At 36.3% G+C, this 24,539-nt stretch overlaps 1 protein-coding gene across 1 annotated transcript in view; it reads right to left on the bottom strand.

Annotated features, from left to right (window-relative positions):
- The window catches only part of PDGFC (platelet derived growth factor C), a 204,193-nt gene that overhangs the window by 45,235 nt on the left and 134,419 nt on the right, over positions 1 to 24,539 (bottom strand). The window contains exon 3 of the mRNA XM_030312853.1: positions 9,130 to 9,310. Coding sequence (XP_030168713.1) covers positions 9,130 to 9,310 — 181 coding nt within the window. The remainder of the gene's footprint in view (positions 1 to 9,129; positions 9,311 to 24,539) is intronic.

The following is a 24,539-nucleotide window of genomic DNA, read 5'->3' as shown; positions in this document are numbered from 1 at the left end:
ACAAAATAAAACAAGGCAGGAGAGGAAATGCAGTCACAGTATACTTTATGGCTCAGTGGTGAAAAATGATTACATGGCCACCATAATGTACACAATGGATTTGGATCTTGATATAATCAGGATATACTAGAGAAGCCAATGACGGGATGCTTCTGCATGTGTGGTAAATGCAGGAGGGTGAAAGAAAGAAAGCCTCATATTCCAGAGAGGGAAGTCAGTGAAGATCATCGATAGTTCTTTAAAACCAAAGAAGCAAGAAGTAGCAACAGAAGCATGTTACATGAAGGTATAGAGGTCAATCCTAAAAGAATCAGTTAAACGAAGTGGAAGTACTTGCCTCCAAAGTACAGGAAAGTAGTATGGACAGAGGAAATTGGGGACACCTGCTTTTTTGTAACAAGTCTAAGAGAAATATTTGCCTTTTAAAAAATTGCAAGTGTAACTCGGACAAAAATTGGAATTACATGTGAAAAAATGTCTGAGGAGATTGAAAGAATATTTCTTCGTGGTTGGGACTGCCTTATTTTACTAAGAATAGTGCTTTATACCCCAGGATACATGACTATCTAGTCTAGAACCACGCCTCAGTGCTGGATCTATGCCATATGTGAATTATCAGCCAAGCTTAGTGCTGAACTAGAGAAGAAGGCAGATTGTCATTGATTCTAGTTACATGGGTAAGAGATACTGACAGTTGACAAAGCTGATAAGCCTCACTACATAGCTTAGAAAAGTCAGTACAACAAATGCAAGCATTAAAAATTGAAACCTGGGGCACCTGGGTGGCTCAGTCAGTTAAGCGTCCAACTTCGGCTCAGGTCATGATCTCACAGTCTGTGAGTTCGAGCCCCGCACCGGACTCTGTGCTGACAGCTCAGAGCCTGGAGCCTGCCTTGGATTCTGTGTCTCCCTCACTCTCTCTCTCTCTCTGCCCCTCCTCCACTTTTACTCTGTTTCTCTCGATCTCAAAAATAAACATAAAAAAAAAATTTTAAATTGAAATCTATCCATTTCTAATTCTATGAGAAAGTTCCACTTTTTTGTAATCTTGAAATATAGAGAACACAGGAGTATGTTAGCAATAACATATTCATGCAGAATTTCTCAGCTGTTCAAAAAATATTCATGTTTGCTTGAATATGAAAAGTATTTCCCCAACATCTTGTAGCAAAACTCTCTGCATCTGCTCAGTTATAGTGGAGAGAGGTTTCTCACCCACAAGCTCAATGTGAGAACATCTTGTCAGAGTCCCCAAGCATGTTTGAAGATGCAGATAACTGAGCACCACTCCAGATAAAGAGAATCATCATCTTTGATATTTGGTAATATGATTTTTAATAAATTCTTTAGACATTTTAATTTTTTTAATCTTTATTTATTTTTGAGAGAGAGACAGAGAGACAGAGAGAGATAGAGACAGCATGAGCAGGGGAGGGGTAGAGAGAGGGAGACACAGAATCCGAAGCAGGCTCCAGGCTCTGAGCTGTCAGCACAGAGACCAACGTGGGGCTCGAACTCACGAACTGTGAGATCATGACCTGAGCTGAAGTCGGACGCTCAGCTGACTGAGCCACCCAGGCGCCCTTAGAAATTTTTAATAATATATTTGACATCAAGTCTATACTAAGCAATTTCCAGGGTTTCTGTTTGTTTGATTGCTTGTTTGTTTTTTCCTTTAAGAGTCATAATATCTGTCTGTTCTGAACAATTGCCTCTCTTCTCCAAATCTTTCCAAACCGTTTCTATTATACTTATTCATGTAGTATATTTATATAGGTGTGTGTGTGTGTGTGTGTGTGTGTGTGTGGTGTGTGTATGCATGTGTGTTGTGTGTATACATTTCTTTTCCCTCAAAGCAAGGTGAGTTCTCAGAGGCCCAGGGGAATGCCATACATTTTAAAAATTTCTCACAATGAAATATTTCATCAAATATTCTTCAATACATGCCAGAAGACGTAACAGGAGAACGGACGGGGTATTGAAGACAAACGCGTTTATGTTATCATTTTAAATTGCAACCCACGTCTAGAGAATCATTCCATCAGGTTTAGGGTCATATGAAGTCTAAGCTTTTAAACATTTGTGGCTTGAGATATAAAATATGAATCAATCAAACTGCAAGCTTTCCTAAATTCATATTTACAACCCCTTGTACATCAACTTAAAGTGGTTTTTCTGCCTCTTACCATCCCTGCAGTAGCACCAACTGACTTTTCCTTCCTAACTACAAATCATGCCATCTGTGAAGTTCTTTTTTAGATAGCTAGGAATTAACTGGAACAAAAAGAATCAGTAGAAATGGAAGAGACCATGATCTTCACATGAAAGAGAGCACTGTGCCCACGGGGTAGGAGTTGGTAGAAAAATGCATTAAACAGCTCTTAGCCAAGTAAAAGCTTAGTCTTTGTGGCAATTGTATGATTTCTTTGATGTAATAAAATACTGTCATCTCTAGACTCCCTCCATAAATATACAATTACACTGTATATTTTAATAAAAGCCTAATCATTCAAAAAGTGTTTCAGACTATATACTATAGAGATACAGTATTTGAAATAACTTTTATTCTGTAAATACTACAAAAAATTCTAACAATTATTTTCTCTTAATTCTCTCTTAAGGTTAATCAAAATTTATTTTAAAGGTTTAAAACCTGAATTTTTCACTCGTTAAAATAAGTTTAATATAGTAATATAGGCACGCAGTGCAACTTGCTATGAAAATTCACGATTTTTTAAAATCTTGACATTTTAATACTGAATTTGTTTCCTATGGGATTAGGGTTACGATATTGCTGTATGTATTTTTATTCCAGGTATGCTGTTCCCCCACCCCCTACCCCTCCTCCCACCCTCCCACCCCTACCTAAGAAAATGAACTTGATACCTTGTTTGAGAATTACTTGGAATTTTTCTTAACCTGAACATAAAAGCAAATTTGGCCTTCAGTTAAGACTTTCCTTTACATGATATTAAGAGTGAAATAACCTACTGGCACATGCCAGAAAGGACGGAAAAAATATCCCCCTCCTCCTTTCTCCCTCCAACTTCAATATTCACTGAGCGGCTTTGTTCTCTGTATCCCGCATAATTAATAACTACTTTGGCAATCAGTCATGCATTCCTTAATGGCACCTCAGGCATCAAGTGTCCTTCTAAGCCTTCCCCACAGAAACCATACACCCTTCTATAGTGCACACTGGCCAGGCACTGACTTAACTCTGGACAAGTCATTTAAAAAATCACTGTTAAGGAAAACCCATAGTTGGGGTTGTAAAGTAGCTACATTACTTGCGTGCCACTCTCTAGTATTATTTCATCTCTGGGTATAACTTTAGTAAAAAGAATAAAAAATACGTGATATCCAAACAACTGTCACTTATCAGTGGAAAAAGAAAACAGAAAATAAATAATAGAAAAACTTTAGAAGCAACTTAAAAGATGAGTTTCACAGACTGTTGTGAGTTAAAGGAGTCTTCACTTCATTCATCACCCCACACTCCTCTTTTCAGGCAATAAAGGAAAGAAGATAAAAATATATGGAGTCAATTAGCCCGGTAGCTATAACATCTATTTCTCTTAATCTAAACTGATCCATTTATTACATTAAAAAATGAGAGCAGATGAATTGTTGAAAATATTATGTTATTACTTCTGATCAGGAAGCTTAAATTAAAAAATTCTGGAAAATACAATATTCAAAAACACTGTTTTAAAAGAAATCAATAAAGAGTATTTTAATCGTCCTTCAAAGTGTTAACCAGGTTTGGAAAGAGAGAAAAAAAAATTCTTAAATCTCACAACTGTTTTAAAACAGATATATAAATATAACAAACAACATTATACTCAAAAGAAATAGTTTTATATGTAAAGAATGAAACCACTAAAAATATTCATATTTGGGTTTATATATTTTATTTCAAAATAGGTATGGGTTTTTGAAGTAACTGATAAAAATATGCAATATTTTTATATTAAGGCTTATTTTCTTACAAATAAACTTTTAATAAGATCTTTTGATGCTAGAAGAAAAGATGCTATTTTTCAGCCTTTGTAGGTTTGCTAACAGTTTTAAATAATGGTGCTTATGCTACAGTACACAGAGTAAAACATACATAATCTATTATAAATTACTCCAAAATTAAACAAGAAATTTTCTTTTCTTTGTAAGAGATCCGAAATGTGCGCTGGGCTCTCAATGTGTGTGGCCTCCAAACAGAAACAAGCTTGCACTGTTTTATTTCAGTTTTGCTTCATTTCTTCCCAAACAATCTCTCACTGCTAATCTACCAGGCCTTTTTTTTTTTTTTTTTAGCATGAAGGGGAAAAAAAAAATCAAAGACATTATTAACTCCTTATGCACAATCATAAAAGCTGAATGTATATTGTTTGGCATCAATATGCATGAATTTATTTTTCATTACTTATTAATGGGGCATAAGGGGGTATATATTTCCATAAATAATTCTGGAAAATAACACTGAAATGCTAACATTTTAAATTTATGTAGTAAATTTTTGTGGTTATGAACATAGTTTTTAATGGCAACACTGTTTCTGAAAAATTTAACTAATGTATTAGAATTCTACTGCTGAGCTACATACTATCTAAAGTTGGTATAGAATCAACCAGACTTAAAGGTTAGTTAGAATCAAACATATCCATTCATGCTCCAAAAGAAGACTGCAGAATGGTCTCCCTTACTTGTAGACTATAAAGAATATTAAAATACACTTTCTCCATAATTGTCCCAGAAAAAAAAAGAACTGATTAAACTCGAAGTTTTTGTTCGTGTGTGAACAGATACAAAATATTAAGCTAATTATAAAAAAGCTGATGAGTATGATTATACACATTAATGGTTATAATGTCATAAGTAGGCACCAATTTCTTGAACTACTTGGGATGTTCCACTCCCACCAGAACGAGAGAGAGAGAGAGAGAGAGAGAGAGAGAGAGACTAGTTCTAATATATCAGGACAAGGAGAATACCTGGTGTCATTAGTGTGATTCTTCCGTGTTCTAGCTGACAAAACAGCACTATTATACAACATTAACAGAGGTAACACATACTAAATGAGAAGTCAGTACAGCTCTAGGGGGGGTTTAGACAACTCCCAGGGGAACTGGCTGAACTACCATGAGATACTAGTGACCAGGTGCTTCAGGGTGTGCTAGGCACTCAGTAGCAAACCTCAGTTCGGGAATCTAATAGTCCACTAAGGACCTATGGTTCCTATCATTTTTATCATTAGAAAATGATAGGAGACCATTGTGGCCAGTGGTCCCCAAGGTCCTATTTTGCAAGGGTGGGTTTGCAGTCAATGAGACCAATGCCTTTGAGGAGCTGGGTGTGCTAATTATGAAGTACATCCTTGACAAAAAAGAAAAAAAAAGTATCAGAGATGATCCAGGGGTTGGAGGGGCATGTGCCCTTGAGCAAATGCCACAAGAACTTTTAAGTCTGTTCTTAAAAAGGCAAACTTTCTTCCCTCAGGCTTTCATTCACTGATACACAGATAAGATTGATGGATCTTTCCAGGCTAGTAATAATATTGTGGGGAGGAGGGCCATGGAGGGAAGGATGTCATTTAGCAACACACAATGATAATTCAAAACATTCTGGAAGGCTTAACAGCAAAATCACTTGTCAACTTTTCACTAACCAAATCTCACCCTTCTGTAGGCGGTTATTGAGAACAGGAGTGTGGCTATGTTGGGGAAGAGGCATACAAGGAACCAAGAGAAAGGATTCTACGAAATGGTAGATAAATAGTCAAAATAGATTTAAACCCAACAGAACTGAACAATCTGGGAAAATCAAAATCACCAAGTCATATTTATTAGGCAACAAGGACCATGACATCAAATTCTCTTGTTTCTTGCAATCCAATGGCTGCTGGTTTCCTGAGCATAAGACAAATTAATAGAAGATGTCCTATGTATATTTCTACATATTTCCATGTTCTGCAGCCCAGCACAGGTCAACTTCGGTGCCATGCAAAACATGGCTCAAAGGATGTCAGGAGAATGTCAATTCCCATATTTACAGCTTATCAAACAACTTCAATAACTATTTAAAAATGCACTGAATTTAATTTCAGTGATGCACCCAGTGATACACCTTTCATCTAAAGTCTCTCAGATGCAGTTTCTGATCTTAATCACAGTAAATCTCCAATAGTAGGTCAAATTCAGGTGGCGGGGCCCTTCTGAGTCAAGAGGATGGATGGTAATTACTACAGACCCTATGATGCTTTATCTCATTTCAAGGCTCATGAACAGGATGTACTCTCACAGATAAAAATACAGCTGTCAGTGAATCTTCTGTTAGTTAAGCTGGAGTGAGTGAATGGTATCATCAACTCAGCATTCAAGTATTTATTAAGAACCTCTAATGTGCCCCAGAACTGAGCACAACGCTATAAATTTCCTGTGTTTTTATCTTTACGTATTTTATTTAATCCACACAACTCTGTGAGTTATACAACTAGCTAACCCATGCAGTCATAAAATTAGAAAAACACAACCCTTGATGTTGGCATATATATATTTTAGCTTTCATGTCTTATTCTGTAGCAGGATGATTGTTAGTTTTACATATTTAAAGTAATATAATGGGCAGAAGAGAGTTTATTTAAAATATAAGTATCTTCTCAGTTTCAAGTTTTTTTTTTTAATTTTTTTTAAGTTTATTTATTTTTGACAGAGACAGAGGGTGAACATGAGCTGGGGAGGGGCAGAGAGAAAGAGAGGGAGACATAGAATCCGAAGCAGGCTTCAGGCTCTGAGCTGTCAGCACAGAGCCTGACACGGGGCTCGAACTCACGAGCTGCAAGATCATGACCTAGGCCGAAGTCAGACACTTAACCGACTGAGCCACCCAGGCACACCAGTTTCAAGTTTTATTTTGTCACAGATTAAGGATAAATAAAACCTTTGCTGTGTTGTAACACCCATCATTACGTTTTTGAGTGAAACTTAATTGTTTCATCTTTATATATTTAAAAACACTACATATGCTACCTACACACACTGAAGATGTGGACTGTACAACTTTGTGAAAGTATAGTCCTATCTCCCTCTGCCATCTCAGACTTAAAAAATTCTAACTTCATAAATTCTCTAAAGTAAGACACTGTGAAAGTGTGTTAAACAGATTCTTAGTGGCTTTATTCAAACAAATCATCACAATATCAATAGTGGTTGTTGAAAACAGTATCGATAGATACCAAGAGTGGTTTTTGAAAATGCTCATTCTTGTCTACTATTAACATTCCTCGTTTCTAGATAAAAGTCTTCAATTTTAATAAATTTAAAGAAAAATACTAAATTATTAAAGTTAGAGACGTTTTGAAAATTAACTAAAAATGGTAGAGACCCTATACTGGCAAAAAGTATTTCATCATGGAACAGAGGTGTGGATATCTTAAATAATCTATATAAGGTAACTGATCAAGATTCACAATTTATTTATGACATATAGTTTAGAGCTATCTCCCTTAATGTTGATTTTACACAATAAATTATTCTATTCTTACTAAATGAATAAAAGATCCTTTTCAAACTTCAGTTTGAATTTATGGTTTCTTTTACCTATATCTACAATAATATTTAAATTTATTAATCTAATCAAATCCTTAATGTTCCACAGACTTGAATTTGGGCAACCGAAAAAGAAAGTTCTACTTAACATTACAATAAGAATATAACATATAAAGTTTAATATTGATTCCATATTTTCTAATTGGCTTCATGAACTGTTAGCCTGCCATGAGCATTGTTCTTATATCCAGTAAGAACACAGATGTTAATGCATGTAACCCACATTATGTTATGTTCCCAGAGTGCCTGCTGATTTGTTAAATCTCCTGTCAAAAGTATTGAAGATATCAATTTTTATGTTATTTTAAGTGGTGATATTATTGATTATATTTAAAACGTATACTAGGTGACATCAGCATATTTGTAAGAGTACTTCAGAATTACTATAAGTAATGTGATAAAAATAGTAAAAGCATGTTTAATATTTCTGTTGTGCAACAAATAGATATGAATGTTTGAAATAATATGTAAAGGATACAAATCGCCAGGATATAACTAAAACTATAGTAACAAAGACCAAATAGGTGTCTTAAGTTCCAGTGAAAACTTCAGAACTTCTTTTTTGAAACATGAACAGCCACAAGTATTATTTAAGCAGGATAAATATTAGCATAAGTAGGATAATAGAGATGACTACTTTTTAAAGTATATTTTACTAAAACACTGATTTTAGAAAGAGCTAGTAAGTTTACTTCTCCCGATAAAAAGAAAAATATGATGTACAAAATGTTGTGTACATGTTCCTAAACCACACACATAAAAAAATAAATTTTTGGCAGGTCCAGAAAAGGAAAGATGCCACCTTAATGGGGGAGAAAAAGTAAAACATCACTGAAGAATATGGAATTTTAGGGCAGTTACAGACATGAATTTAGCTAAAATGGTATTGATATCAAACAGTGCTGGCTTTCTAGGTCTGCAATGTATTCATAACAAATATATAAATGAATTTGAAAATTAGAACTGTTAGAATCCCGTGTAAGCTTCAAAATTTATCTCTTTAAAGTAAGAGTAACATTTAGCAAAATGCAAAAGTTCTACAAAAATGCTAGAAAATAAAATTGTATTTTATTACTTAATATGACTCAAACTTGAAATTCAGGAAGACTTTATATGGTCCAAATTTTGATGATTATCTAAATGGGAAGAGCAATAATTATACAGATTTTCCCATTTTTTTTTCCAAGAGAAAATGCTATGTACTTATGCAACTTCCCACAAACAGTGAATAGTGAGTTACAGGGGAGTTGGGTAGGGGGTTTCTCCTCAAAGTTGTAAAAAAACATGTTTTATTTCATTACTCTGAAAAGGTATTTAACATGGCCAATGATTAACGATCTGTAGTGATGGAATTTAAGTTATTTGTGATAACTACAGTGACGTTTATGGATAAAAAAATCAACGTAGGGAAAAGGTTTTGTTTTTTGTTTTTCCTGATTCTCCCCCCGCCCACTTTTTTTTTTTTTTTTTAAGGTAAGCAAATAACTGACCCAATTAAATCAGGGGATCTGTAAGTGGTACTTACTGGCATGACAATGTTGTAGTGGATGCAGAACCCCGGTTCAGAAGGAAAATATTCATCAGATACAAATCTTATCCTGATTTGATTTCCTTTAGAAATCTGTTTTCCTGGCACTGTACCAGAACCACACCAGCGTCCTAAAATAGTTCCATCACTGGGTTCTTCAACCTCTACAAAATCATACCTGCAAGAGACAAAGGCAAAAGAGACATAACATCACATGATCATAGCATGATTTGTTACTTTAGCAATTCAAATTCCATGTTCATGGATACAAGGCAGCTATCTATGGACCAGAGCCAGGAGTCCATTCCCAATTTAACTGGGTCAATATAATCAAATACTCCAAAGCAGAGGCAGAATCGAAAATGCTTTCTCAATGTGGGCAAAATGACTCTTCTATTCTAAGCCCTCTAGTGCCGCTGGTGATGAACTCCAAATTCACTAAAAATAGCCATCTCAAGGCTTAAATATTTTGTAGGGAGCAACCGTATCTGACATTCAACTTATGAATTAGTCAATGTAATTTCCATTTGGACATGATAGTTTTACTCCAATTTTAAATGCTATTCTCATCGCCCATTACTTTCCGACAGTAACGCTTTCACCCTGGTCAGACTCCTTGGCTCCCTTTCCTCATCTCTGAGGCAAGCTTCTCTACAGCCGCATCATTATATACACACCCTTCAAATCTCACTTTGTACCAGTCTGCCTCTGTGAAACCTTTCTGGGTGTTCTCAGCTCACCGTCATCTTTCTCTTTTTGATAAACACATATGTTCAATATTCATTATATGTATGCAAGTGATCCATTTTCATAGTCTGTTAAATCCCTGAAGAAAGGAATCAGTTTTTATATACTTCTAATTTGCACTGCAATGCACACAGTATCCTAAACATAAGGAATACGTAATATTTTTCCAACAAATGTTAATTTTGGTTTGAAAGGTTTAGATCAGTGGTACTCATCCAGAGCAGTGTTGCCTCTTAAGAAACATTTCAGAAATCTTCAGAGGCATTTTGGCTTATACTGAGACCAGGGGTGGGGATAGCACCGTGACACGTGGCAGGCACAGTCCAACAATGTTCAATAATGGAAAGTCCCAGAAGTGAGTATCGGCCCTGTGTTCTCCATGCCTTTCAAACAGTTCACCGGACGTTTATGTAGGTGAAATTTTTGATGTAGTTCCTCTGAGTCTGGAAACTAATGCTGTCTCACATGTAAGCACAAACATGTTCTGCAGTTTTAGGTAAAACCAAATTTTCCAGAAATTTAACCACCAAATAAGTTGAAGAAAGTTTCTATGTTTTGGAACTTAGCAAGAATTACTATTTTGGAAAAAACATATCATGAACAGAAACACTGCTTATACAATCTGTATTGCAATTAAACCAATTAAACATATACATATTCGTCTATATCTAGAACTGTCATATTCACAATGAATCTACTTAAAAGATGCAAATATCTACTTCCTTGCATTTTCCTCGCATACTTGTGCATATGTATTTATGATTTTAAATCCATTATTTTCATAAAACTTACTTTGTTATTTTAGCTTTATATAGCACACATGCCATTATATTTATATTTCAAACAATTGTGTATATAAATAGATGATCACTTCTTTGAACTTCCTTCGAGAATACTAAAGAGGACACTGCAAAAAATTTCTTAAAATGTAGGTCTGACACAGTTGAGAATCACGGGTAGGCGTTTTCAAAAATATAAATTCAGTAGATACTAGACAACAAAAATAACATGTTTTGTGCAGTACTGAATTTACAGAAGAAAAAATTATTGAAAATTATATACAGAGTATGTAACGGGCCAATTCTATTTATAAATCTTCATCCTGAAGAAGTATCCAGAACTCGCTTATGACATGTAACTTAACTTGTTTCAGCCTCATTTTGCTTGGTCTTAAATTGAGGATGATGCTACTTAGCTCTCAGGGATACTTTGGGACAGGAGACATCTGTGTACCTAAAACACCGTTGGCTCACAGCTGCCATTCAATAAAGCTGTCCTTCATTTCCATCCTGCATCCCGTACCCCCTCCTCCACATGAACTTTTAATGTAACTGTGGGAGTCTGAAAGCAATAAATAAGATAACTCAAATACAAAGGGGAGAACACCTGCTACATCACATGACAGGTCTCGGTCATCAATGACAAACGTGTAAATCGACCGGTGGAACTATTCTAGGAGTTTGGTATATATGTGTGTGGTGGGCCTGAAAAGTGGTGGGGTTAGGGGTTAGAGGACTTGGACAAAACAGACCTAAGTAGGGGCGCCTGGGTGGCTCAGTTGGTTAAATGTCCGACTTCAGCTCAGGTCATGATCTTGCCGTTGGGAGCTCAAGGACCACGTCGGGGGCATTGTGCTGACAGCTCAGAGCCTGGAACCTGCTTTGGATTCTGTGTCTCCCTCTCTCTGAACCTCCCCTGCTCTCTCACATGCTCTCTCTCTCTCTCAAAAATAAATAAACATTAAAAAAAAATTAGAAAAGAACAGACCTACGTAGTTATTTCAGATTTCCTTGGTATAAAAGTTGATAACTACCATTTTATATGAAAGGATAATTTTCATATCAAGATAGTTTACATGTGAAACAAAGCTTTTTTTGTATCTGTTTGTTCTCTGCTTGGGAGGTTTTCCCCTAAACCTATCTAATGTAGGTTACCACCGTTGCTAGTTTGAAGAGAGCCAGATTTGGGACCCGGTCGATCATTCTGTAAGCATTTATGAAGTGCTCACTTGGTGCACAGTGTTCTGCTAGATTCTTAGGATTCAAAGATGAAACTATAGCTTCCTTGGGCTCAGGGCCCATAAAACACTTTGGTAAGTGCTCTAATGAGAGTACGTAGGAAATACTGTGGAAGACTGGCAGAGTAGGAGTAATTCTATACAGTGAGATTAGGGTTGGTTTGCAAAGGAACATTTGGGCTGTCAATGAGTACTGACTGAGCGGGGGTGAAAGGAGGGGAAATGGAAATGCATTGTAGCGAGAAGGACAATGTGTAAGATGCAACAGAAGAAAGAAGGGGCCCAGCTCGGTGGGCTGGGAATAGAAGGTGGGGAACAAAGAAGCAGATGAAGATCAAGCTGGAAGAACAGGCATAGGTGGGAAGGCCTTTGGGTAGAATATTTTGTAGGCATAATGTAGCAAACAGGGAAGTGCGGTTTTAGTAGGCTCTGTTTCTTTTTACAAATTTAAGTCAAGATTCTAAAGAGTGGAATGGCACAGAATATCTGGATTTCTGGCTTTTTTACATATTAAATTTGAAGATCTGGTAATACTAAGTATCATTAGCCCTAGGATGAGTCCATGAAGTTCAGATCTCTGGAAATGGTGTTGGCTCCAGAAGAGGAGGTGTCTTTAAATTTCCTGCCTTATCCCTAATGCCTGTGTGTCAGGAACATAGTACATACTGTATCAGTATTTGGTGGATGAAGGAATGAACACCAGGCCTTCATGCGTTCACTGCAACTGAGACTGGGACCAAGTGGAAAGACATGTTCTTTCTGTCTTTAAAGATCCCCATCTACTTTCAGGGGCGCCTGGATGGCTCAGTGGGTTGAGCGCCTGACTTTGGCTCAGGTCATGATCTCATGGTTCGTGATTTCAAGCCCCGCATCGGGCTCTGTGCTGACAGCTCAGAGCCTGGAGCCTGCTTCGGATTCTGTGTCTCCCTCTCTCTCTGCCCCTAACCCACTCACATTCTGTCTCTGTCTTTCTCAAAATTAAATAAACATTAAAAAAAAAAAAAAAGATCCCCATCTACTTTCTTTGTTGTTGTTGTTGTTGTTGTTGTTGTTGTTGTTGTTGTTGTTTAAATGGCCAGATCATCGTTCGTTCACATTATTTGCCCACGTGGGCCTAAGAGGCACAGCCATGGAGATTTCAGTGAGGGAGTAACACTGGCAGGGAATAGAATCACCACTTCTCTGAGGAATGCCAGGAAATGAAAACATTACAAGTGTGGGTAGAAAGAAGAGATCCTGTAACAAACACATCCTGAAAAGGGAGAGTCAGGGGAACTTGGGGAAAGCCACTATGAGGGACGCCGCAGAACTGAGCCAAGAGGGAAGAGAAATATCCACCAGAAACAGAAGAGATCCACAGCGCTGACGGTACCAATGCCAAAGAAAGGTCAAAGACGTTAAAGACCAAAAAGTATCCCTCGGGTGTGGCAATTACGAAGTCATTTCAATAAACTGGTTGGGCAGAACAGAAACTGTCAAAAATGTACTCCAGTCCATTTTCTTTTTTTTTTTTTTTTTTTTTTTTTTTTTTTTTTTAAATTTTTTTTTCAACGTTTATTTATTTTTGGGACAGAGAGAGACAGAGCATGAACGGGGGAGGGGCAGAGAGAGAGGGAGACACAGCATCGGAAACAGGCTCCAGGCCATCAGCCCAGAGCCCGACGCGGGGCTCGAACTCACAGACCGCGAGATCGTGACCTGGCTGAAGTCGGACGCTTAACCGACTGCGCCACCCAGGCGCCCTCCAGTCCATTTTCAAAACTATCTAATAGAAGCATTGTATGGGAAAAGATCATATGCAAGAAAACTGAAAATTCACGTTAACTATTCTACTATTACACACTTTTCTTCTTATTGTTCGAAAATAAACACTAGTACGTGTTGATGTGATTTGTAAGTTCTGTAGAAGTATTTAAAAGGAGTTTTTAACCACACAGAAATATCTGGATTATACATGTTAAGAACTTATTAAGGAACGATTAAAATTAAACTTGGCTTTATCTTAGATCCTGAAACAAAAATCACTGTCCTGCAAATAAGAGAAGTACATCATGACTTTCTTCATGAAGATTTTCTACTGAATTTGATGCCATTAAAAAAAAAAATCAATCTTTATAATCTTTATAACAATTTCTGGATTTGCAGTTAGACAGCTGGCAATTAATTCTTACATGCTCATACATGCTCACCACGTAAATGTGGTGCACACATTTACCACAGTGCTTTAAAAATCTACATAGTTTTGCATTCCATGAAGGTTAAATGAAATGGACATCTAAAAAAGTACTGTTTGTGTGTGTGTGTATAAAACAGCAGAATCGAACATATGCTACTAATTGTTTCACAGTAAACTTTTAAGATTTTTTTCACAAGTGGTGTCCTATGACAATATAATTCTATTGTTCACCCAATATTCCACCCAATTATTCCACCATCAATTTTTATGGTCATACTAGACAGCTGTTTAGCTGTGTATGGAGCTGAAAAATACCAATGCCATCATTATTTACCAAGGCTTAGTTTTCTCTCTTGAAACTGTAAATCCCCTTGCTAAAGGATAGGGTTACAAAAATAGCATTTTTTAAAAAACTTAAGTCATATTCAAGATCAGGTAAAATAGACCAAGTGAAGATCCACCTGTAAAGTATTCCCATGCCTCATTACTGTGTGTAATCTTCAAAACAGAAAAAATGAAAGCAGAAATCACTGCCACTTGATTCTACATTTCCTTTAAATGTTTGAGAATATGGAGCACGATTGGAAAAAGACTAATGCATTAAATCCAGTTGTCTTCCCTAATAAGTTGAAGTTTTTCTTTTTTCTGATAAAACGATATTTGCAGACGGAGTTAATTGCGGAAGTCCTTTGGTTTATATACTATAGCATCGCTCAAAACATCAAGTTAGAGAGAAAACAATGACAAAAGATGTTTCTAGGCCGCAGCCAAATGAAAGGGGAATGAAAAAATCAAGCAACATTTGACACATGAAAGTGAAATTACAAAACGTAATCTTCCTTAAACGCCGAAATCTACACATGCCCAGGTGACTGTTCTGGAGACACGGTAATCCTTATAATACACTCTCAGGTATTAATTTCCAACATGCACAACTGCTCACATCAGTATTTAAAGGATTTACTAAACCTATTTTATGAGCCAATCAAACATCACTTTCTCACGGCAACATGATACAGAGCACACAGCGCTAAGTGGTTTATAATGATCACTCCCTTTCTCTAACATACCCCTGGGGACCCATGGAGGATTTATGTCCTTTTATGTTTAACAAACAAGTCTGGTATTGTAGACAAAATTTTCATTCTCATGTGGGAATTCAAAAACTGTGAGGGCATGAGGACTGCTTTCCAACTCGCAAGAATTGTAAGGAGTAAACCGAAGAAATAAATTCCCTGGTAAACAGAATTGTCAGACACCCTGCTTCCTTCAACAAAAATAAACCAACCCTGCAAAATAGGCTGCTTCTCATTCAAACTCACTAAAACCCCATCAATTAAACCTACCTCATGAATTACCGAATCCGACGGTAGTATGAGACCCTGCCAACAAATACATGCGGATCTTAAAAGACCCAGCTCTGCAAGTGTCACCTGGAGCCCAAGTTTGTTGGCAAAGGTAATAAAATCAGTAAGATGCCAACTATTCCACAGTGCTTACTGGATTCTACTTCAGCTTAGCAGAATACTACTCATTTGCACAAGTTTCAGATCCCTACTCGGACACCAAAATGTCTACATACACTTTAACATACTGAAAAGAATTTTAAAATAATAATTAAATTTTATCAATCGCTTTTTATTCACAAACTCATTTGACCCTCACAAAAAAAAAAAAAATCACAAAAAGTTGATACTGCTACTGTGTCTATTTCCTAGATTATAAAATACAGGGCACCTAAGCTCCTAGTCAAGGTCACATAGACTAAATGCAGAGGCAAGGCTTCCTTCCACTTCGGCAGTTGAACTCTAGAACCCACGGCTAACTCCAGAACCCTTAAGTTCTAAGCCACTCTATGTACTGTATTTGAAATATGCATCCATAATTATATTTGCTTTATTTTGAGGCCTCACTGAAGAGAATTTGCGTCTTTGTTCAAATTGGCTAAATGGTTTTATTCAACGGCTAGAGGAACATTCAGGGTCATTCAAATAAAACTTGGTCATGTGGGCACATACATTTTCCAAGTATTTGTTTGAATCAATGTGGTAATACAGCAGTCCCCCTCATCTGCAGGGGATATGTTCCAAGCTCATCAGTGGGTGCCTGAAACCTCAAACGGTATCAAACTCCGTGTTTATTCCTACACATACATGCCACCAATGACAAAGCTTAATTTATAACTTAGGCATGGTAAGAGATTTAAAACCACAGCTAATAGTAAAATAGAATAATTATGTCAATATATCATAATAAAAGTTATGTGAATGTGGTCCCTCTCTCTTTCTCTCTCTATCTCTCTCTGTCTCTCAAAATATCTTATTGCACGGTACTCACCTGTTTTCCTCTCGTGATGATGTGAGATGATAAAATGCCTACATGACGAGCCGAAGTAAGATAAATGACATAGACACTATGAAGCTGTGTTAAGTACTATTGACCTTCTGATGATATAGCACAAAGAGGATCATCTGTGACCAGACCTCAAATGACCACAAGTAACTGAAACAGTGGATGAGGAAGGTACTAGTGTATTTATTTTTAGCTACTCTAAATTCTCTATGGATAGTTTCTTTTTTTTTAATTTTTTTAACGTTTTATTTATTTTTGAGACAGAGAGAGACAGAGCATGAACGGGGGAGGGGCAGAGAGAGAGGGAGACACAGACTCGGAAGCAGGCTCCAGGCTCTGAGCCATCAGCCCAGAACCCGACGCGGGGCTCGAACTCACGGACTGCGAGATTGTGACCTGAGCTGAAGTCGGACGCTTAACCGACTGAGCCACCCAGGAGCCCCTCTCTATGGATAGTTTTAAAGCTACCTAGAAAATGTGTAAGTCAAACCACCAAGCATGCTTCAGAGGGCTGAGAACACATGATCAAGTAATTTTCAGGAAAATATGATAGTTCTACCTGTGAGAAATGGTTATGTTGTACATGGTGGGCTAGTTTATGGAAGGCAATTAATAGATTCAATTTATCTTCTTACTAAATAAAAACACTGCAAATCTGGAACTCATGAATTCAACCTATAAAGGTAGAAAAATTAAGCGAATCAAAGTATAAGGTGAAAACTAATGGAAATGGAAAGTATAAGAGATGTATTTGAAGCCAAAATTAGAATTTATAATTAAAACCAAAAGCTGGTTCTCAGAAAGGAGAGATAGACAGATACAGGGAATGAGGGAGGGAAAAGGGGAGAGGACAAGGGGGGAGAGAAGGAAATAGAGAGTATGACCAAGAATTTACATAATTAGGAGTGAGGAAGATAGTAAGAGAAAAATGTATTTAAGGGGACTGGGTGGCTCAGTCAGTTGAGTGTCCGACTCTTGATTTCAGCTCAGGTCATGATCTCACAGTTCGTGAGTTCAAGCCCTATATCAAGCTCCATACTGATAGCACTGAGCCTGCTTGGGGTTCTGTTTCTCCCCCCCTCTCTCTCTGCCCCTCTTACACCCACATGCTCTCTCTCTCTCTCTTTTTCTCTCTCTCTCAAAATAAATAAACTTAAAAAAAAGTATTTAAAGTTTGTAAGTATGTTTTGTATAACTTTATGCCAATGAAATCTGAAAAGCTAAATGAAATTGATGACTTCCCAGGAAAATGTAAATTATCAAAGTTGACTGAAAAAGCAGAAAAAGTAAACTAATAACTCTAGAAGAAACTGAAAATCCATATCAAGTATTTGACAATATCTACCTACATTAATAATAAAATAAACTAGCCTAAATTTTGTGGATATAGTTTATAATATTATATATATTACAGTTGCTAAGAGATTAGATTTTTTTTTAGAGAGAGGCATAGAAAGAGAGAGCAAGTGGGAATCTTAAGCAGGCCCCATGCTCAGTGCAGAGCCTGATGAGGGACTTGATCTCATGACCCTGCAATCATGATCTGACATGAAATCAAGAGTCAGATGCTTAACTGAGCCACCCAGGTGCTCTGAGATTAGATCTTAAATGTTCTTATCACACAAAAGAAATGGAATTATGTGTCTTGATGAAGATGTTAGCTAACTCTCTGGTGGTAAGCACACTGAGATATAGAAGTGTATCAAATCAACCCATTGCACACCTTAAACTTACACAATGTTATATGCCAATTATATCTCAATAAGGTTGGAAAAAGTAAATAAAAATTAAAATCTCCAATAAATGTGGGGAAAAAACCTTATATCAAAGTTCTTATAAATGGCAAATTAAACAGTTAAAATCAGGATCAATTTTACTTATAAAGAGGGAAATGCAAAAATACCAAATAAAATTTCATCAAATATCACCCACCAATGGATTAAAAGATAAAGTAATTCATGAGAGAATATGGGTGTAGTTTATGAACATAAAGGCAAAGGTAAAAATGAAGTTTTAGTATTATTAACAGAAGAAAAACTATAGGATTGTATTAGTAAATACTGAAACAACATGATAAAATCAACTACAGATAAAATGTGACAAGGGGCGCCTGGGTGGCTCAGTCTGTTAAGCGTCCAACTTCGACTCAGGTCACGATCTTGCAGTCTGTGTGTTTGAGCCCCGCGTTGGGCTCTGGGCTGATGGCTCAGAGCCTGGAGCCTGCTTCTGATTCTGTGGCTCTCTCTCTCTGCCCCTCCCCCGTTCATGCTCTGTCTCTCTCTGTCTCAAATATAAATAAATGTTAAAAAAAAATTAAATACAAGCCAAACAGGTTAAAAAAAAAATGTGACTAGCACTACACTTTCAAATCATGGTAAAAAGTTATTTAATGGAAACTAACTGCAAGTTTTACACCAAGTAAAATTAAAACCGTTCTCATTAAAGTTATAATCACGACAGGGTTAGCCATTCTTACCACTACGATTTTTTGGGGGGAGGAGGAGGAATTCTAGCTATTTTAGAGAAAATAAAATATATGTTGTAATAAAAAGAGAAGAGAAAAACGATCCTTAATTGATAACAGATTCCCTTGAGAATAGACTACAATAGGGTTGGCACTGATATTGGAAGAAGTTGGAAATAAGTAGGTATGGGATAGGGTGGCTTAGAGCATGGTAGGGGAGGTAGAGGTTAAGAATGGTTACATGTTGTACATATTTAAACTTTTTTTAATGTTTATTTTTGAGAGAGACAGAGACAGAGACAGAACGCAAGTGGGGGAGGGGCAGAGAGAAAGGGGGACACAGAATCGCAGGTTCCAGGGTCTGAGCTGTCAGCACAGAGCCGGACTCAGAGCTTGGACCCATGAACCACGAAGTCATGACCTGAGCCAAAGCCAGCTGCCCAACTGACTGAGCCACCCAATGCCCCAATGCTGTATTTAAGGTACATCTCATATTAGTTGGTGTAGGATATGAGAAAAACAGGTGTCCAAGATCATTCCAAAGCTTTTGGCTTTTAAAAACCATTCAGGACTAGAGGAGAATTTAGTAAAGTGACTAAATATAGGATCAATATGCAAATATCAGTAGTCTTTTTTTTGTTTGTTTTTTAACAACAAATGCCAGAAACTGCATAGGGGAAATGTCTTTCACGGTAGAACTATAAAAGTGCATAACAATCGGGGCGCCTGGGTGGCTCAGTTGGTTAAGCGTCCGACTTCGGCTCAGGTCATGATCTCGCAGTCCGTGAGTTCAAGCCCCGTGTCGGGCTCTGTGCTGACAGCTCAGAGCCTGGAGCCTGTTTCAGATTCTGTGTCTCCCTCTCTCTCTGCCCCTCCCCCCGTTCATGCTCTGTCTCTCTCTGTCTCAAAAAATAAATAAACGTTAAAAAAAAATTAAAAAAAAAGTGCATAACAATCAGTTTAATAATAAATTATAAACACTGCATGAGTAAATTCACATCATATTACTAAATGACAAAAAAAAAAACATGACTTCACTATTATTTTTAAGAAACAAGACTTCAGTATTATTTGTATAAAACAAAATCACCACAATAAAGCAAACATTTTGTCGTACATGCTCTGTACCAGGCACTTTATCAACTCATTCAATCTTCCAACATAGCCCTATCCATAGCTACTATTATTATAACCATATTATAAATGGGGAAACTGAGGTACAAAGAAGTCATGCAACAAGGCAAAGTCATTACAGCTAAGAGTAATGGAATTGCAAGAGGAATCTTGCTCCAGACTTCAGAGTCTGTATTCTTAACCATTAGACCATACTGCCCCTAGTTAAACAACACAACAGAGACTTACCATCCAGCTAAATGTCAGTATTCATAATCCACTATTGAGAACTCTGACTTAAACTCTCCAGATCCTCTTCCTTAAAAATGTGGAAACTATTCATTAACTCTCAAGATTGTCGTGAGGATCAAATGAGGGAATGCATATAAAGTCTTTACGATAGTGCCTAACAAATAAGATGCTCAAAAAGTGGTCAGTGTGTGTGTGTGTGTGTGTGTGTGTGTGTGTGTGTGTGTGTGTTGTGTGTTAAATAACTGCTATCACTGCAGCCATATATATGCAAATCATGGAAGATTCTACCCCGTGGAAGAACAGTCCCCAGAGCTCCTGATACACTGCTAAGTGGCATGGATCCCTACTTTGGCTCATAGCAGTCCCCAGAACCAGCTCCCTTGGCCATTCTTCCGTGTGGAAGTAACTGTCCAGACTCTAACCTGACAAAACAATATAAGCACATATGGTTGCTACTATTATTAACAGTTGCTCTTTACATTGTAGTAGAAGACAGATTCATCAATAGATTGTGAAGATATCAAACACTTAATTTCTGTGCCAGTATTCTCTACTCTTATAAAATGAGTACAATAGCAATAGTGTATCAATGTTACAACTGTGGTGCGCATTAAATGACTTAATATGTTGCGAACACTCACCTGTTTGCTCAGAATTTTTTTTTTGAAGACTGATTAGCCATTGAAATATGTGGTTACTTATTCTCAACTATTACCTGTATGTACGTATGCATTTTTTACAGAAACATCACCTCATATCATAGTACTATTACTGAAATAATGCAGAGATTTAGGTGGCTAAATCGATGTCAATTCAGAGGCTGCTGCCCAAGTAAGACTCATGTTCGTCTCTAAAGAACACTTCTCATACTCTTTATTACTATCTTGTGATAGATTTTCCAAAAAAGATCTCATTAACATTTAGGCCTGCCTACTGTGATGCTCTGTGGTGTGTGGCTGTTTATTACACACATACTGAGTGATTCACTATTAAATTATTAATAATTCAATAACAGTTCTTATGAATGATCAACAATTTACCTTTATTATGTGTCAACAACTGAACCACTGTAGTACTGAAAGATTTTAGAGAAACTAAATTACGAAATGGAGTTAATATTCATTCCATTTAGACTAAAACAAACATTTTCTCTGACGGATTATCATCTTGTCATTTCTCCTTCTACTTTCAATGAATAGGGTAAGAGTAAAGGGAGAGAGTACCAGTAGAGGTAGGTAGGAATAGGAAAAAAAAAGGTGGACTTCTTGAAAACATCCCAACTACTGAGCTTAGTATATCCTGGAATATTGAAATGGGAATGCACATATAAAGAGTTACTTAAGGGGTATCAAACTTTAAGATAAGAAGGAAGGGCTAAGAATATACTCTCTCATCTACCTAACACCTAGACACTTTCAAGCATCATTTCCACAAGGAACCACCACCAAAAGGCACCCTACAGGTGGCTCCTTTTACAATTTCATTGCTTCAACATATTTATAAAAGGCCATTTCACCATTAATCAAGACATCTTTAAAGGATTTTGCTATAGGATTGGTTCTTTCAGTTTTTATCCGTGCTGTATCATCGCTACGCTTGCAAATACCAAGGTACTCTAGATATGGATTGATCTAAGCTTAAGAGAAATATTTAAGGAGTGTGATAATAAAATCTGGACAGGATTCATGTAATGCTTGTCAAAGCATTATCATGACTTCAGGCCTGGTTTTAAAAGAAAATACTTAAATGGCTGATCAGCAGCATAAGGCATTTAGGCTCATATGATTAGATATATAAATTTACTTTTTGGTGATGATGTCTCTGAAAATGATAAAATGAGTTTGTTTTAGAATATACTAAAGGGAAATGAAAATATCTGTCCTTTTAGGGTACTAGAGAATTTCAGGTACAGTTCTTGAATAGCAGTGTTAAAAAAACTTCTAAATATTTACTTTGAACATTTATACTTGAATATATATTTGAATATTTGTGATGAGATGATTTATAGTCAATGCATCTGAAAAAAATATTCTCAGAGTTTAAAAGAAATTTTAGGCATTCCAGCAAAATTCATTATTCAACATTTGACATCTAAGAACAGATCCATAGACTTGTACTTTAATAAAGACAAACAGAAGAGCAGAACATTTCAATCCTGATTGATGGACTGATTATTTTAGGAAATAGGTGTTCAAATAAAATGGTTCTAGCCTTCAGGTTCCTCTTTGGCAAAGTAAAGGAATGAACCAGTTAGTAAAAAAGGTCATTTCAAAAAACTCATAGCTTCCCCCCCACACCGCTTAAGAAACCAATCACATTTCCTTTTGTATGTGTAGTATGTCAAAAAATATGCAATTAATACATAGAACATATTATGAGAACATTATCCACTACAACAGTTTCTAGAAAATTTTATTTTTTCTAAAGTCTATACAGAACTATTATCACCAAATATCGTAACTGTCTACAGGCAATATCCATGGAAACCAGCTTCTAAATACCAGTGTATTATGAAATGAGGGAAAAAAAAAAAACAAAACACTTACTAATAGGAGTGTTGAAAGGCCAACAAATGCACCGAGTCCTGTATTGTGAAAGGTCTACCCTCTGACCATGGGAAGCTTTAATCCCATCAAGGAAAGTGACTGCTTCCAATAGAAATGTTATAATACCTTTTCCTAATATGTCACTTTTACAAAACTCTTTCAAAGTGCCAACTGGCAAACGAGGAGGGCCTACAGTTATCATAGACTAGAATTGCTGCCCCACAGGGCGAATCCTTTTTTTGTTTGTTTGTTTACTGTGCACCACAAATCACACCTTAAAAGGTCAGCCTTTAGAACATGAAAGCACATTTCAGAATTCATTGGACACAGGCTCCATCTGACTCTTCTGATAAAAAAATATATCCCTTTCCCTTATCAGCTATAATAGCAATCAGAGTGGTGCCAAGAAGTAATAATAGAATGGAACCTGGCATCAAGAGGATGCTTAATAAATGGAATATATTTTTATTATCTAATGTAATTTCTATTAGATTTCTAGACTTTCTAGTGTTTCCATTCACCTGTGCTAAGTGACAACAATGTTCCAAACAACTATACCGCTGTTTTGTTTGCTTTTTTTAACCTGTTCTTCAGTGATCACTATATACACTATATGTATGTATGTGTGTGTATATATATATTTATATATATGGGGTTATGTACACACACATACACACACACACACACACACACACATATATATATACACATACATGTGTATGTGTCTAGGGTATATTTACAGTAAAGTTAGAAAAGGTAAAATTCTATTTATATCACTTTCATTTTTATATTATCCCCAAGCAAGTATGTATTTACTTTAAGGATGTTCATTATCAATACCTGCAATTCATCTCTTAGAATACTTTAAAAACATAAAAATATATGTAGACTCCAGAGACAGGATTAGGTAAAGCTGGTATAAACATGTTTTGTAGAAAATTCACTTAGCAATTTTGAAGCAATCAATCTTCACTAGAGAAACAAGATTCTGTGGAGCCTAAAATAAACTATTTAATAAAAAATTAGTGACAGATAGACATTAATTACATTTTCTGAGACTTCAAATCTTGACAAAAGAAAAATAATTTAACCTCTTTTATGGGAAATTTAGGATTTCAGAAATCAGAGAAACAAGTCATTCTATTCATGCTACACATTAAAAATATGAAAACGTTTGACTTTTGTGTTTTTCTAGGATCATCACTTTCACTTGCAGTGACGAAGGATTTATGTGATATATAGAAAATTCTGTTTTCCACTGAACCTGACTATAGACTGAGGTAAAAAAAGAAAAAAAAAAAAACCTCAAAAGAAGAAGAAGAAAAAAAGACAGTCCTTTCTCCAGAAACAAAACAAAACAAGATCTTCATATGAAAGGAAACATTTCAGATTGTTAGGTGATTTGATCACTGTAATAAGTCCTGCTAAGGCGATTACTTCATATTTTGCGGCATGAAAAGGGAAATAAGAAATACTAGGCTTAGTGCCCACTTGGCTAAATCCACCTTCCTGGGCAATATCCCTAGGCAGGGTTTTTTTGGACTTAGGTTTGTTTTATTTTCCTCTTCTCACTTTTAACATTTTTCCTTGTGCTCTGTATTTATTTCTACCCTTATCCTGTTAAAATTACTCCTTCAAGGTGCTTTAATATCCAGGATTCCTACCATAGCTTTTAATAGGTTCCTGTGCTACCAGAAAATTCAGCAGTTTTTAACAGTTTCAAATGTATCACTCACTTCA

This window comes from Lynx canadensis, chromosome B1, assembly GCF_007474595.2.
Source record: "Lynx canadensis isolate LIC74 chromosome B1, mLynCan4.pri.v2, whole genome shotgun sequence".
NCBI lineage: Eukaryota > Metazoa > Chordata > Mammalia > Carnivora > Felidae > Lynx > Lynx canadensis.
This window is presented reverse-complemented; position numbering and strand designations above follow the sequence as displayed.